Below are 14,836 nucleotides of genomic sequence, written 5' to 3'. Positions count from 1 at the left end.
AGGGTTGGAACAGAACTCAGATGTTACCATTTTTCTTCTGTGTTTTATTAATCATAAAGATAAGTGTCCCTTCTGAAAGGAACTGTAGGCTTTCTTTACAAATAATTCCTAGGGATCAGATCATAAACTGCTCAAATAGTTCTCTAGCTTCCTGTTTTAGATACCACTTCCCTTTCTACCTCATTCTAAACAGTAGCAGAAAAGCCATTTCCACTGACCGTAAAAAAGTTTGGATTATGCCTGCCTTGCCTGTTTATGTGCTAGGGTTTAGAAATGAGAATAAAAAGGAAAAGACAAGACTGTACAAAAGACTGAAGATCAGAAATCTTGACAAATAAAATGAAAGTGTAAGATAACTATATTATTTTGAATACTTAAGTCTAAAATCTGTTGCTTGCCTATTATCTCCTGAATTATAACTTTTCCATTATAGGTTATGGAAACCTGTAATGGAAACCTTTCCATTATGGGTTACAGAAACCTATTATGGAAACCTTAAAAAGGGGCACCTCATTTCAGTATATTCTCACAAATACAATATAGTTTATAAGAAATGTGAAAACAGGAATATTGCCATCTGTGCAGGAGGAAATAATTACATACACAGAAAGCACTGAGATATTTAAATGGGTTGACTTCTTCTTTTCCAAAATAGAGAAAAAGATTCACATGCTTTTGTCGATATCCACCAAATTGCTTCCAGAATTCCCATACAAACCTATCTCCTTTGAAGAAGTAGGTTTTCCCAACGTCCTCCCACCAAATTGCTGAATCAATACCATGGGAAGGAATTCCGCTTCCAAGTGTTATCAATTCATGAGGATACCCTGGCTGGAGAGTAGTGTCCTTGAAGACCCAGAACTTGTTACCTGTATAAAAGCATATATACACATATATGTGTGTGTTAGTCTTCAGAACTCTCAATATTAAAATTAATATACCCTAATGAAATAAGAAAGACTCCCATAGGGAATTTGATCCTACTAATCACATTAATATGAAAAATGTCCTACTACTGCAGAGAGTACAATAAAAAAGTGAAATATCTCTCACATATACTTTGTATTTATAAAGCACCTTTCATTCAATAGGACCACAGAGTATTTTCATACTACCTAAATAGGGATGAAAGCCAGAGTGAAGAATGAAGTCATCTCAAGAAGGTCTGTGGATGGTAATGTAATCCATTTATAGCAGTGCTACAGAACAGATTTACTTTTCATAGAACAAGAAAAGTGAATTTAAGATATAATGGGGCAATATAAACAATTTAAAAAAATGAAAATTCCTTTCCTCATATAGACTATATACTCTTATTACTCTGTACTCTCATTCTCCTGAAGAAGTTAAATTACTTACACAGGATATAAAAGTTCACTCTGAAATTACTGCAGAACTTAAAATATTTTTTCATATCACTTTTTTTTCCTTGAGTTTGTCCTTATACAGTAAACTGAGGTTTTAAAGACCACTTATGCTAATCCTTAATGATAGAGATGCCTTTAGAATCAGTGAAAATAAGATTTAACCTTGGGGATCATTCAAAAGCACCTATTTGACTTAGCGCATGCTGATAATAAAAGGTAGCTGTTGACCTTAGCTGGTGTGCAAATGTCTGTGCAAACCTCAGATTACCTCAGATTATCTAAACTGTCTTAAATATCAGTAGTAGCCTGGGGTATCCTGAATAGCAATGCTCAGTGGTTGAATCCCTGTTTTGGCCGTTACATTCAGCCTAGCTGAACATACAGTCTGTATAAGGGTATGTATGCCTACATGCATAGCAGCAATTGCACCAGTGTTTTTGCAGTATCGCCTTCCCCTGTACCTGCTTTCTTAAGGGTGTTTCCTGTGCATTCTTTCACGACGAGACCTGGTTTACCTCACCAGCCCACAATTCTGATTTCCCATGTTTAGTTATTAAGCCTTTCATTTAACACTTTCTCCTAGTTACTCTGTTTTCCTTTGGACTCCTTTCTTGTTCTCTCCTAGAGCCTTTTCAACATTTTTGTACATGTTGTCCTATTCCTGCAACTATCATCTCCTTCATTTGATGGTTTTGTTTCCTTCTAATTTTTCTTGAAAACATACTTCTATTAGATTCTCTTCCGGAAAGACTTCTTTTTTAAATACAGTCAGCTTCAAATGAAAAAAGGCAATAAAGACCCTCATATGCCTCCTAGAATTAAAGGGGAGCCTAATATGTACCTTAGTACTTCCCTGAAAAGTTTGGTTTGAGGTTACCTTCTCTGCATTATGTCATCTAGGCCACAGTGATGATCTTTCTCACCTAGACTATAAGCTCCAATGTGTTTATTTTCTCTTCAAAGTACTACCTTCATCTATGTTTCTAAAGAGCATTGCTATTGCTAGCAGTAATAGCACTGCAAAGGAAGACAGTCTTTGGCATGATGTAATCCCTTCCAAGTTACATCACAGGAAGGTCTAGAGAAGGTCAGTGAACAAATATATATACAGGCCTATTGGATCTTGCACTTTGGTCCATCCGGTGCTATTTATGATATCATAGTTAAAACAGTAGTGGAAAACTGTAAACTGTGAAGTGTATTTGCTTGAATGTGCTTACATAGAGATCCTAATACTGTATGAGAAAGAAAATCATGGTTGTTCATGTTAGTCACTGTATTTAAATGCAAGACTAGACAGACTGTTATATACATACACTTAGGAGGCTAAGGCACTGTGTTGTATAAACATTTTGTAAGGAAATGTAATTTCACCCAGAGGTCTAGGATCAGATGTATGCCAGAGTAGCCAGGATGGAAAATCCAGAGAGCTGTTTTGCTGTCAGTTTTATATTTTAGCCATCCCTCAGAGGTATTAAATATTTTTTTAAAGGATTTTTTTTAATCTTCCTGTTTGTACTATAGCAATTTAAAGCATGCTTTCATTTTATCACAATTTTAATTAGGTGACGGGATATACTTCCAATCCCTCCCATGCTGAGTTTCCAGAGTAAATCTTTATCAGCTGCTTTACAGCTGCTTGTTACCCACTTCCAAACACAACCACTACAATTTGCTAGACAGATCCATCTTCTCCTCATCGGCCAGCTGAAGGGAGAAAAGGTTCAAAGAACGTATATGTAGAGAGTCATTTGAAGTACTGAAAATAAAAGGAACATAGGTCTATGAAAAGCAGTCATAAAAAATTAAGGACTGTGCTGATCTTGGATCAAGGCCTGTGCTAACCTTACTTTTACCTTTACTATGATTCTCTACAAAATTCACCTATAAGGCCTGATCATCACTGAGATCTTCATTTTCAGTCTTTCCTTGTTCCACCTCTCACATGGCTTATCCTTCTGCCGATTCACATGACCAGGGACAGAATGCTTCGGATGGTAATGGCAGTTTCAAATGCAACGATAAGAGAAGGAATCATGCATTTTGGACCTTACTAGTTGGTACTTATGGTGTGAACAACAGATGGCATCAAATGAATGATACTGAGCCAGCTCATTTCTGTTTCAGAAGATCATTCAAAATGACAGCTGTTGCGCAGCATCGAGAGGCATATGCTGTGATGTATGTAATATCATTACCTCTTTATGTGCCTCGCAAGGAATAAAAGCAAAGGCAATTGTTAGGAATTGATCATTATCAGCCATACCCAATGAGTCAAATTCTGTTATTAACAAGATCAAGTCATACCAAACTAAACACGAGATGAGCATGCAATATTTTAAGTGAGTGCAACATTGAGCCAGATATTTCTGACCTATGCAGATACACTTCATACATACTAGGGGCACCCAGGAAAGAAAGCGTAGATGTGGGAACCCAAGACCGAAGTGAGAAGCTAAATCCTTCTTAACACAGTTTCTTACTATGAAGCAAATTCTTTTTCAGGTAAACAGAGAAAGGCAGATTTAACTGCATTTTATTGAGACAGTAGGGCATTGAGAGCTTTAACGTATGTGAGCAAAATTTTGATTCAAAGTACAGGAAAGTGCATTAAACATTTGCATTGGAAGACATGTTTAGTCTGCTAAAACTATGTTGATTTTTAACGGGAACGACTGTATATAAAAAATCCAAATGTTCCATCTGGTGCTAGTTTTTACTTTGTTTTTTTTGTTTGTTTGTTTGTTTGTTTTTTCAGTTTAGCTTCTGTCCCTCAGCTGGAGGGAAGTGAGTGGTTGTTGATCAGAGAAGGATTTCAGAAAAGTCACAGCAAGAATGAGAAGCTTTCAGACTCAGAAACAAATATTAGGAGGAGTTGAAGCTGAAAATCAGTTTTAAATTTATGTATCTTAAAATGTATAGAAAAAGATGGTTGTCACTACGCTTTCACTTAGTTCATAATCCACTTCCAGTAGTAAGTTATTAGTCAATCAATATACTTCATTAATTGTGATTATAATGAAAATAAGGAAAGAATATATGACAATACTATAATAATAATAGCTTGTTCCTCCTTACAGATATACCTAATGCTTGTTCAGAGTCCTAACCTATGTTCTCATCAGCAATATGCACTATGTTTATTTGAAAAAGTTGTTTTTAAGGTCTGATTAGTACATTTGTTATTCGAATAGAGCTTAGTAAAGCTCAGTGTTTCATGAAGTCTGGCCAACCTTCAGAGCATTTCATCTCTCTGCATTTTATTCCCCAATGTAAGATCTGATATAACAACAAGTAGAATGGTAAGGTCAAAAGCTGAGAATGAAGCAAGTGATAAAAAAATCAAAATGTCTTACTTTTTGCAATAATGCTTTTTAAATATCATTACTGTAGGGAAACAATTGAAAAGGATGAACTTTGACTGCAATTATTTGAAGGTTCTCAATATCTACAATTAACATTCTAAAAATTTGCTAGAAATAAAGGGTATCAGTATTGCTTACATAAACTTCTCTTAAAATAATGAATATTTAATTCCAGACAGTGTTCAGACCATTTAATTACCTATTATTACAAACAATTATGCAGTCTTTATCATCTATAGTTCCTCCTTTGTATATTCAAAATGCTGAATCGTTGTGCTCCTAGGTTGTCAGCAACCAAGTTTTTTGTTCATGTCACATAATCAAATGTGTGTTATGCAGGACCTGTGCTGGATATAGCATAGCAAATATTACAGTAACATCTAATCACTATGAGTTTTATAGCGATGAGCCAAACTTTCAAAACTTCTAGGCAACATAATCATTTGAAACCAGTTAGATTTCTAGATATCTTATTTTGGATGTTTTTTCCTCCAGTTGTTCTCACTCTTAATTTTGGACTTTCAAGCCAGGATCAAGTCTCTTCATACTAGTGTTCCTAAATTACTATTTGTGCTTCTTTTTTTCTCATTCTCCCCCTCCTACATCTTATCTCTGTCACCTCTCTGCTCCATGATCTGACACTACAGTAAATCTATTTTTCAAAATAAAACTGTCAGGCAGTGGGATAACTGCAGCTGAAAGTTATGATGGTGGCACTGGTAGTATGAGTTTTACAGCAGCTTTTCTATTGCTACATTTGGTTTGCCATAACATTCAACAGCACAGATGGCTTGACAATTTCATTTTTAGCACCATATAAATTCCAACAGGTACACAGAATAAATTTTACTATTCACATTTCCTCATTAAAAAAAAAAATCTGTTTATCATTCTGGTGCCATCTTCTTATTATCATTTAGCATGGACACCAGTAGTGAATAATAACAAGAACAAAAACATCTGTTTTTTATAAGCAGCCATTCAACAGATCACTAGGTACTTTATGAGCATTATGAGGCACAAGGAGGCAGGTGTCTCAAGCCACCCAAAATGCGCAAGTATCACTTTATCGCCTTGCACTGCAAACATCCTACTGAATTTTACAATTGTTTTTCCTTATATAAATAAATATTACTGGAAAAAAAAGGATATGGAACTAGATAAAATTGTAAAGCAAAACAAAAAAATCAAGATTAAAGAAATTTCAAAACCGAAGAAGACATTTGATCAAATAGCTTTGAACTTGATTGAACTTGATTGAGCAAAGGCAATTAACACATGATATATGATCTCAGAGGCTCCTCAGGTATTCACAGGAATTAATTCTGAGTAGGTATAAATGTACTGACAGAAAGGTTTTATTGTACTTCAGGAATAACTACACTTCTCATTTGTAGCAAAAACATAAGCTATGAAGATTGTTTCAAAGGAGCATAAATAAATACTTCATCCTAAGCTGCCATCACAGGTCATTTGCAAATGGCCCATGTTTTATAACACAGCTCTCCTTTACAAAATGTTAGTTTTAATGTTTTTATGCTTGTGTTATATTTCTACTACTGTAGAGTAGAACTCTACCAATACCATGAATCCAGCTGTACACGTGGAGGGAAGAAAAACCTAGTACTAATAGCAATAAAAAAGCAGTAAAAATCTAAACTTGTTTTCTCATTTAAATGAACTATTTCAAACTTTAGGTTTACTGTCTTGAAAGGCAAGGATTGGAACAAATCAAATATAGCACAGATTATTAAGAAAAAATAAGATTTATGCATTTCTAAAGAGAGAGAATATTTCTATGCAGGATGGTTCACAGGATCTATCCTGACTGCATCCTAAAAATGCCACTGGCTTGAGACTGAACATTGCTTGCTCTGAACCTGTGACAGTGCAGGCTTGTCAGGAAAAGCAAGGTAACAGTAACTAATCAGCAATCACCGACAAGTAAATTGGCTTACTCCTCTCTCTTCATACCTCAGAGACTGGAGATAGTACTCCACAAGTAAGAAAGCAAGAGCAAAGGACTAGTCATTCACAAGACGTGTCCACGCCCTGTTTCATATCAGTAACACAGACTCCAAAGTGAATAAAAGAGAGTAACAGAGATCAAAAGTGTGCCTTGAAGCTCCCTTTAAGCATCCACATAAGAAGCAGTGGCTGCTCTAGAGGGAGGATGATTATGCATTGACCTATTTCTCCAGCATACAGCAAAGATTCACAAGTCTACACACTACAGGAGGTTGGATGCTACTGATATCTAGAGAATTACTCTGAGGCTTTATTTAAAAATCTACAAGCAAATACTATCTCCATTCAATTGCCACCCTTGTGATGTGATGTGGAGTGATGTGGAGAGTGTTTTCTGTGAGGACTGCTTAGTGACACTACCCCAACCCAAGCTCAGTCATGGCACTCGTTCCAGTTTTCTGCTTTTTCTCTGAATAACAGAGCTAAATGATCACTTAGAGCTGTGCTTTGAATTAGGAAGAGCATTGCCAGCAGCTAGAGGGAGGTGATCCTCCCCCCCCTACTCAGTCCTAGTTAGGCCACCTCTGGAGTGCTGTGTCCAGTTCTGGGCTCCCCAGTACAAGAGAAACAAGGAGCTACTGGAGCGACTCCAGTGGAGGACTACTAAGGTGATTAAGGGACTGAAGCATGTCTCTTATGAGGAAAAACTGAGAGACCTGGGACTGCTCAACCTGGAGAAGAGAAGATCGTGAGGGGATCTTATCAATGTATACAAATACCTTAAGGTATTTGGATGCCAAGAGTATGGCTGAATCTGAAGAAAAGCTTCTTTACTGTGAGGGTAACAGAGCACAGGAACCGGTTACACAGAGAGGACTGATCTCCAGAGCCCCCTTCCAACCTCAACCATTCTGTGATTGTGTCACAGAAGCCACACTACCTAGGTGGCGTGCTCCACTTTCTCATCATTTCAGTCCATTGCTAACATCTTTTGGAGGGAGACATAAAAAGACTTTTTACCTAGAAAGAAATTGTTTGAGGAACTAGGAGAAGTGAGACAATGCTTGTTGTCTGCAGTCTGTTTATGTAGGCTTCTGCAATCATGTTTCACAAGACAGCTTGAGATTCTTGGGTAATAGGAATTCTCAAGGATATGCATACCAAAGACTTAGCTGAACCTATCGATAGTCAAATGCCATCAGGTAGATGCTGAGAAACATGAAAAGGAAGTAGAAGAGAAGCAACAGCTGGGAAAACTAGCACAAGGAAACACAAAGAAATTTTGACTTTGGCAAACAGAGTAATATAGATATCACTAGAAAAACAAAGCAATGGAAAGAAAGCAGGTAGAAAAATATCTGAAAAAAATACAGATATCATATGATGTCACATAGAAGACAAAATGATCTGGTCTGATATCAGAGAACATAAATTAGGAGTGAGGAGAACGGAAAAGAACATACAGTTTTCTGACTTCCAAGAATATGGCCCTGCTCCTTCTACTTGCTTTATTTAATGCTGGTTACTTAATTTCCCAGGTAGAAAATATAAAAATTTCACTCTGCTCACCCTGTTATTTTTATATTTGTAATCTAGAGACTATTGAATCAGCCTGTCCCTGTAAAGATTAACAGGAGTCAGCCAGCAGCAGATGAAGAGATAAATAATTACAAGACCCTACCTTGGGGTCACTGAGAAGGAAAAGAAGAAGGTGTAAGGACCAGACTGTATAGTTGAAGCTCAGGTAGGGGATCCCAGAACTAGAGAGGCATGTGCAGAATATTTCCTTTGCACTTTGTTGCAAAGATGAGCAAAGGAGTATCTACAGAATGATCCCTCTGTTCTTGCATGACCCAAAGATCAAGCAGAATGATCAGGATTTGGAGTTAATTTGATCACGTTTCCAGATCTTATCAAATTCCCAAAGTTTATGACATTAAGTTTATTTTATGATAGCAGAAGTAAAAGCATGTGTTCTGATGTCATATACTGGATGGAATGTAATTTTCCTTAAGATTCACACAAAAACTACAATTTCTTTATTAATGGAACATAATGTTCATCTTCATTGTACTGCTATGTAATGTTTCTGCATGTTATTAAACATTTAGCACTTAGCATTCCCATAATATTTCCAAAGTGAATGAAATATGATTTCTATCTCCCTTTTAAAGATTCTGCTTGTAAACGTGAATTCATTTTTGATATAACAAATTTAAAAACACTTTTTTCTACCTTTTTGTAATGAGTTAAGGAGTCACTCACAACATAAATACATAGCTGAATATTTTTACAAATATCTATTCCATTTCTCCTGTATTCCCCAAATGACTGTCTCACAAAATATATTTTACATGGTTTACATAGTTTTCACTCCAATGAAAAGATTTCTCTGCTAAATGGGTAATTTATTTAACACATAGGATAATTTTCTCATTAAATCTAAATTATATTCATTTTAAGAACTTTGATTTTAAAGAACAGCTGATGCCTAGAGTGAAATTTTGAAAAGGATGATTAGCAACAATCCTATCCACATAACATTTTTTCTAGAGTTTGTGCTCCTTTAAAATACAGGTGAAAATATAAAACACATTTCCATGGAAAAGTTATTTACTAACAATTTATTTCCCACTTGCAGTTCCTACCATCAAAATTTCCAGATGAAATAATTAGAGTGCAATACAGGTTAGATACATCCCGCACAGATGTCATTTAAATACATACAAATATCATATGTAACATAGGATAAGAACAAAAAGAACCATAAGTATATATTTATGCATTCTCAATTTCTAATCCAATTCACCTATAATCCACCTATAAATTTTTTCTGAAAATGATTTTACATTAGATCACTGCATTGTGTGTATTTATACTTCAAATTTTTACAAAGCAGATCAGAATAAATAGTCTGAAGTATAATCGTAAATTAAAACTGTAGTTGCCAAGATGAGAAAACATATATTCTTTACTTACCTAACAATTTGCAATAGGATTTACAAATAATTAGTAAAAATAAACCTGTTCCAAAAAAATAAATGTGTAAATACGTGTCTATATAGTGGGATACCATCACAGCTGAAAGGATTACCCAAAGTCTTACTTTTAGTAAAAAGAATTTAGTCTTGCTTACCTTTAAAGAAAACAAAATTCCCTTCACTGTTTTCATAAACTGCATCAATGCTTGGAGGCAGTCCCCTCCAGAAGTAGGTAATCTGCATGGGGTATCCATCCATCACCCTGTTGTTTCTCACACGCCAAAACCATTGGTCCTGGAAACCAAACATATGAGTCTCTGAGTACGCTTTGAAACATTTATATATGTTCAGTTGCTGTCTTGGAAATATTGAACAGCCTATCCTAGCATTTTTAGAACAGGACCTTTACCTATTTGCATAAGCATATCGGAGTTTGTATTCATGTCACCTCCCTACATTACAGATGTGTCAGAACTAGTTGTTCCCTAAGGTGAGAATGTGTTACCTATGTGAACTGTGCGGTGTAGGGAACTTTCTGTAGAACATGCACCATGCTGTACATGACGATGCAGCCTTGTCAACCCATAACAATAAGGGGCCCAACTTAAAATTTGAAGATTGACTCCAGCGTTTTTAGGCTGAACCCTATGCATATGTGCAAGTCCTGTATGGTAGGACTACAGATAAGCTTGTGAGGATCAATTAATTCTGCAAGTCATTTTTTCTGCAGTGATGGCTAACAGTGAGAGAAGGGCTGGTAAATATAGCTGCAACATCACATCAGTCTCCTAAAAACTACACCTTACTGTCTGTTTTATTGTAGTGAAGAGTTGCAGTCTTTACCAATGATTTAAACAGAAAGGTTAATATCATAGTTATAGGTTTTAAATCCAGTGCCTTGGTTAAGCTCAAAGTCTAACTTTCTCTTATGTTGTCGCTGTTTAAAACAGCTTAGAATAGGATATTCTGTGGATTTAAGTGAGAAAAATACTGAGGTGTATTGTTGAGTTGAGAAATGAATACGTGACACATTAGGTGGGTGTTGGTAAAGATGCCTTTTGGTACCTCTTCAGCTCTTGTAACTACAATGGTTACAGCTCATCCTTGTCAATATTTAGAGATGAAGACATGGATTAATAAAGTATTTTCACTTTTTACACACATTTTAATATATTTACAGCGATAATATTATATAAAAAACCCATATAAAAACCCATTATATAAAAAGCTGGAACAGATAATATGTCAAGCTCTTTTATATATATATATATATATAGCATGAGGATAAGACAAGAGAGTTTAAAGAAAACAAGAATTATGGAAAATATTCCTTAAAACAGATATTGAGAAGTACTTATTCATTGCAACAGGAATACATTCTTGAAATGGATTTTGACGTCATATACTTGAGGTGTCGTCAATCTAGGAATGACTTAGAATCATAGAATCACAGAATCGGTAGGGTTGGAAGGGACCTCTGGAGATCATCTAGTCGAACCCCCCTGCTCAGCAGGGTCACCTACAGCATGGCAGACAGGGTTGCATCCAGGTGGGGCCTTGAAGATCTCCAGAGAAGGAGACTCCACAACCTCTGTGGGCAACCTGTGCCAGTGCTCCGTCACTCTCACAGGGAAGAAATTCCCCCCTCACGTGCAGAGAAAACTTCCTGTGCTTCAATTTCTGTCCATTGCCTCTTGTCACATGGGACAACTGAAAAGAGTTTGTTCCCGTCCCCTTGACACCCTCCCTTCAGGTACTTGTACACATTGATCAGATCCCCCCTCAGTCTTCTCTTCCCCAGGCTGAAGAGGCCCAGCTCTTGCAGCCGCTCCTCATAGGGCAGATGCTCCAGCCCTCTGATCATCTTCGTAGCCCTATGCTGGACTCTCTCCAGTAGCTCCATGTCTCTCTTGTACTGGGGAGCCCAGAACTGGACCCAGTACTCGAGATGAGGCCTCCCCAGGGCTGAGTAGAGGGGCAGGATCACCTCCCTCGACCTGCTGGCAACACTCTTCCCAATGCATCCCAGGAGACCATTGGCCTTCTTGGTCACAAGGGCACATTGCTGGCTTGTGGCATATCTTTCTGATATCTTTTACTATCTTTAATACAATGGAATTTTCCAGCCTTGTCTTTCTTCATTCTAAGAGCAGGCAAATAACAGGCTATTTGGCTGAATTTTGCTACAAAGGTACATCTTAGAAAAAACAGTTTAGTTGCAGGAAGGACCATATGCAGCTCTCATAAAACTCTTACCAACTCTAAAGGAAATTGATCAAGAAGTAGGTACAAATTAAGCAAATTACTTAAGGCTGAATGAGTGCTGGCTACTTAGCAGAATACAAATGGACGTAAAAACACACTTAATCACTTTGCTGAACAAAGTTCCTAAACGAAATGCTCAGGCTTTCAGGAGTTTCCCAATATAGCCCTCATACTCAGGAAAGTCTCGATGCCACTGCTATAGGCAAAGCTGATAACATTGGAGGTTGGCAAATAAATTTCGACTTTCAGCTACTACACTAAAGCAGATCTTTTAAATCACATTAATATGTTACAACAAAAAGGATTTCTCTAGCTCTAATGACAGGAACAGTCTTCTTTTGATCAGACTGAAACTGCATCATAAAATTGTCAATCAATTCTGTTGACTTCCATTTTTAAAACAGTCAACCAAGATCTTCAGTTTGAGTTTGAGTGAATTTGAGCTTTAATGATGCGTGGAACTTATTTGCATTGACTCATTTTGATAAAAAAGACCAATAAAATGATAATCTCTAGATTTGGTATTGAGTTGTATTTCATATTATGCATTTCATGTTCAATATCAGGGTTTTGTAGCATAACAGTAAGAATATCCTAATTTACTTATTGCTCAAATTCCTTAGCAAGACAATAATTTTCCCTGCTATTACACAATTAAAATTATCACAATAATACAATTATGGAAAGCTGGAAGTTTTGACTTACCCAGCCCAACCCCATGGAGCTTACACACATTATGCATTTGGTAATGTCAATACGAAGCATACACAAGCTTTCAACAAGAGGTAAGTGAAGATAGGTGGCAAAAAAAATTCAGCATTGTTTTACTGTGCAGACGTATCTATCCTTGACTGGCACAAGCTTTTTCACCTAACATTAATTATAGAAGGTCTCCCCTCAATCCTATACTAATTTTAGAAATACTTCCTGCAAAAATGGTATCTGGTATTCCTCAGAAAAGCTGTGAATGTTCAAGATCTATATTTTTATCTGTAGATTGTTACTCCTCTAATTCTACAAAGAAGTGAGACTGCTACTCTTAAATATCAAGATATTAGTTCTTAGTTAGTTGTGAATGGCATTGACTTGACCAAATATATAGGTCTACAATGTAAAGATCTATTTAAATTAATCACTTAAACTAGTACTATAAAAGTCTTTCACAGAAACATTCTAAGATAAACTTGTCTCAGTTGTTCACTGCTCTACATTGATTATAAAAGGAATCTAGAAACCGAGCTCCAGTGTGTGCAATGTACAAAGTGGACATTGGAAGTATACCTTTACTACAGACTAAATGTAAGTGAGATAAATCTCATCCAACCTCTACTTTATGATTTTCAGTTTCAATCCGTCAATTGTCCTAATGTAAAGAGCATAAGAATGACCACCCAGGGCCAGATGAGAGTTCATCTATCTCTTAGCAAATTAAAAGACAAGACAATTAAAAAAAAAAAAAGTGAACATGCAATGACACCACTCTTATATACACTCTCAGCCACTGATCACTTGTGTTCCAGGGAACTCCTGAACCAAAAATGATAATTTGGGGTTTACTAGCACTTGATTGACTATTAGCCCTAGGAATTTCTTCCTGAATACATGCAAGCTGTTAACATCCAGAAGTATCTGCAGAAATGTGTATGACAATTTAACAACACGCTATGTGAAAGCACATCTGCAAAAGTCACAGCTGTTCACTGGTGTTCAGCTTTTATTCATCTTCTTTCTTCTTATGTATCATCAACAATAGCAGCACTTTGACTTTAAACTGTAATCCACAATCTTTTTCCTCCCATGTTTGTTAAACCGCCTCGTAGACTAAAACCATTCTACGATCCTTCTGCTTATTTTCAGGAAACCAATCTGTACTTTAACACGGTATGCCAAGCATACATACCAAGCTATACTGTCTAGTGTGCCTTGGCATAAATTCCTTGACTTCAGAAAATTCAGTGGAGCCCTACCAGTTTACTACCCTGAGAATCTAGCCTATAGGTTTTCTCGTAATTCATATGGATTATGTTATGAAAGTACCTCACAACCACACTAAAGGCTGAGCTTTTCGTAAAAGGCATTTACCTGCACATCACCTCTAGTGAAGACATCTAATCAACCTTGCTGGCAATGGTCCTTTCACAATAGAAAACTCATGGCTGCAGTCAATCACGTACTTAATACACCACATTAAAATATGAGAACCTGAATCGAATTTTACTTCAGGTATATTCTTCTTTAATCATCAAGGGCAGTCATTCACTGAAATGTGCCAAGAGTATGATACTTAAAGAATCTAATTTTCTGTTTTGGTTGCTGCTTTTGCATCAGCATTTGGATGTGAAATAAAGACACGGGCATCATACTAATCTAATGTTTGTAGACTGAGTTTCTCTTTTATTTTTTAAGAATGAAAAACAAAGAAAGTACAATTACACACAGCTGTGTGTCCTTCATACACAGTAAAAGTATTTAATTTGTTGTGACAACTTATTCTCTAGCCACACTTCAAAAATAGTTATACTTAATCTACAGTGTCAACATTAAACAAAAAGGATTTGCCAGAATACATAACTACTTAAGGTTTCTAAGCCTCTGTTATATTTATTTTTCATTTCAATCAGAATCTCAGAAAACATTTAAATGCAGAACCAGCTTCAAATAGGTATCTGCCATCACTGTCCAGAAACAGTACTGAACTTCTGGATCTGGTTATTAATTCTCTTGTATTTTTTTCCACATTTATATTAAATGAATCTTGCCTTTCAAATTCACTTTTATTTTCAGGGAAAAATAAAAGTGAATTTGTGTTCCTGAACTACATTGGTAGTGTAAAAATATTGAAAATGTCTCTGTCTCTTGTGTGTTCTCAGAAGTTTATACATGCAGCAAA

The 14,836-nt window shown here is 36.2% G+C and overlaps 1 protein-coding gene across 1 annotated transcript in view; it reads right to left on the bottom strand.

Moving 5' to 3' along the window:
* Positions 1-14,836, bottom strand: part of MMP16 (matrix metallopeptidase 16) — a 179,935-nt gene that overhangs the window by 11,024 nt on the left and 154,075 nt on the right. Inside the window, exons 7-8 of the mRNA XM_062568368.1 lie at positions 9,837-9,975; positions 719-869 (exon numbers count right to left, since the gene is read on the bottom strand). Coding sequence (XP_062424352.1) covers positions 719-869; positions 9,837-9,975 — 290 coding nt within the window. The remainder of the gene's footprint in view (positions 1-718; positions 870-9,836; positions 9,976-14,836) is intronic.

Source organism: Rhea pennata, chromosome 2 (genome assembly GCF_028389875.1).
Source record: "Rhea pennata isolate bPtePen1 chromosome 2, bPtePen1.pri, whole genome shotgun sequence".
In the NCBI taxonomy this organism is placed as follows: Eukaryota; Metazoa; Chordata; class Aves; order Rheiformes; family Rheidae; genus Rhea; species Rhea pennata.
This window is presented reverse-complemented; position numbering and strand designations above follow the sequence as displayed.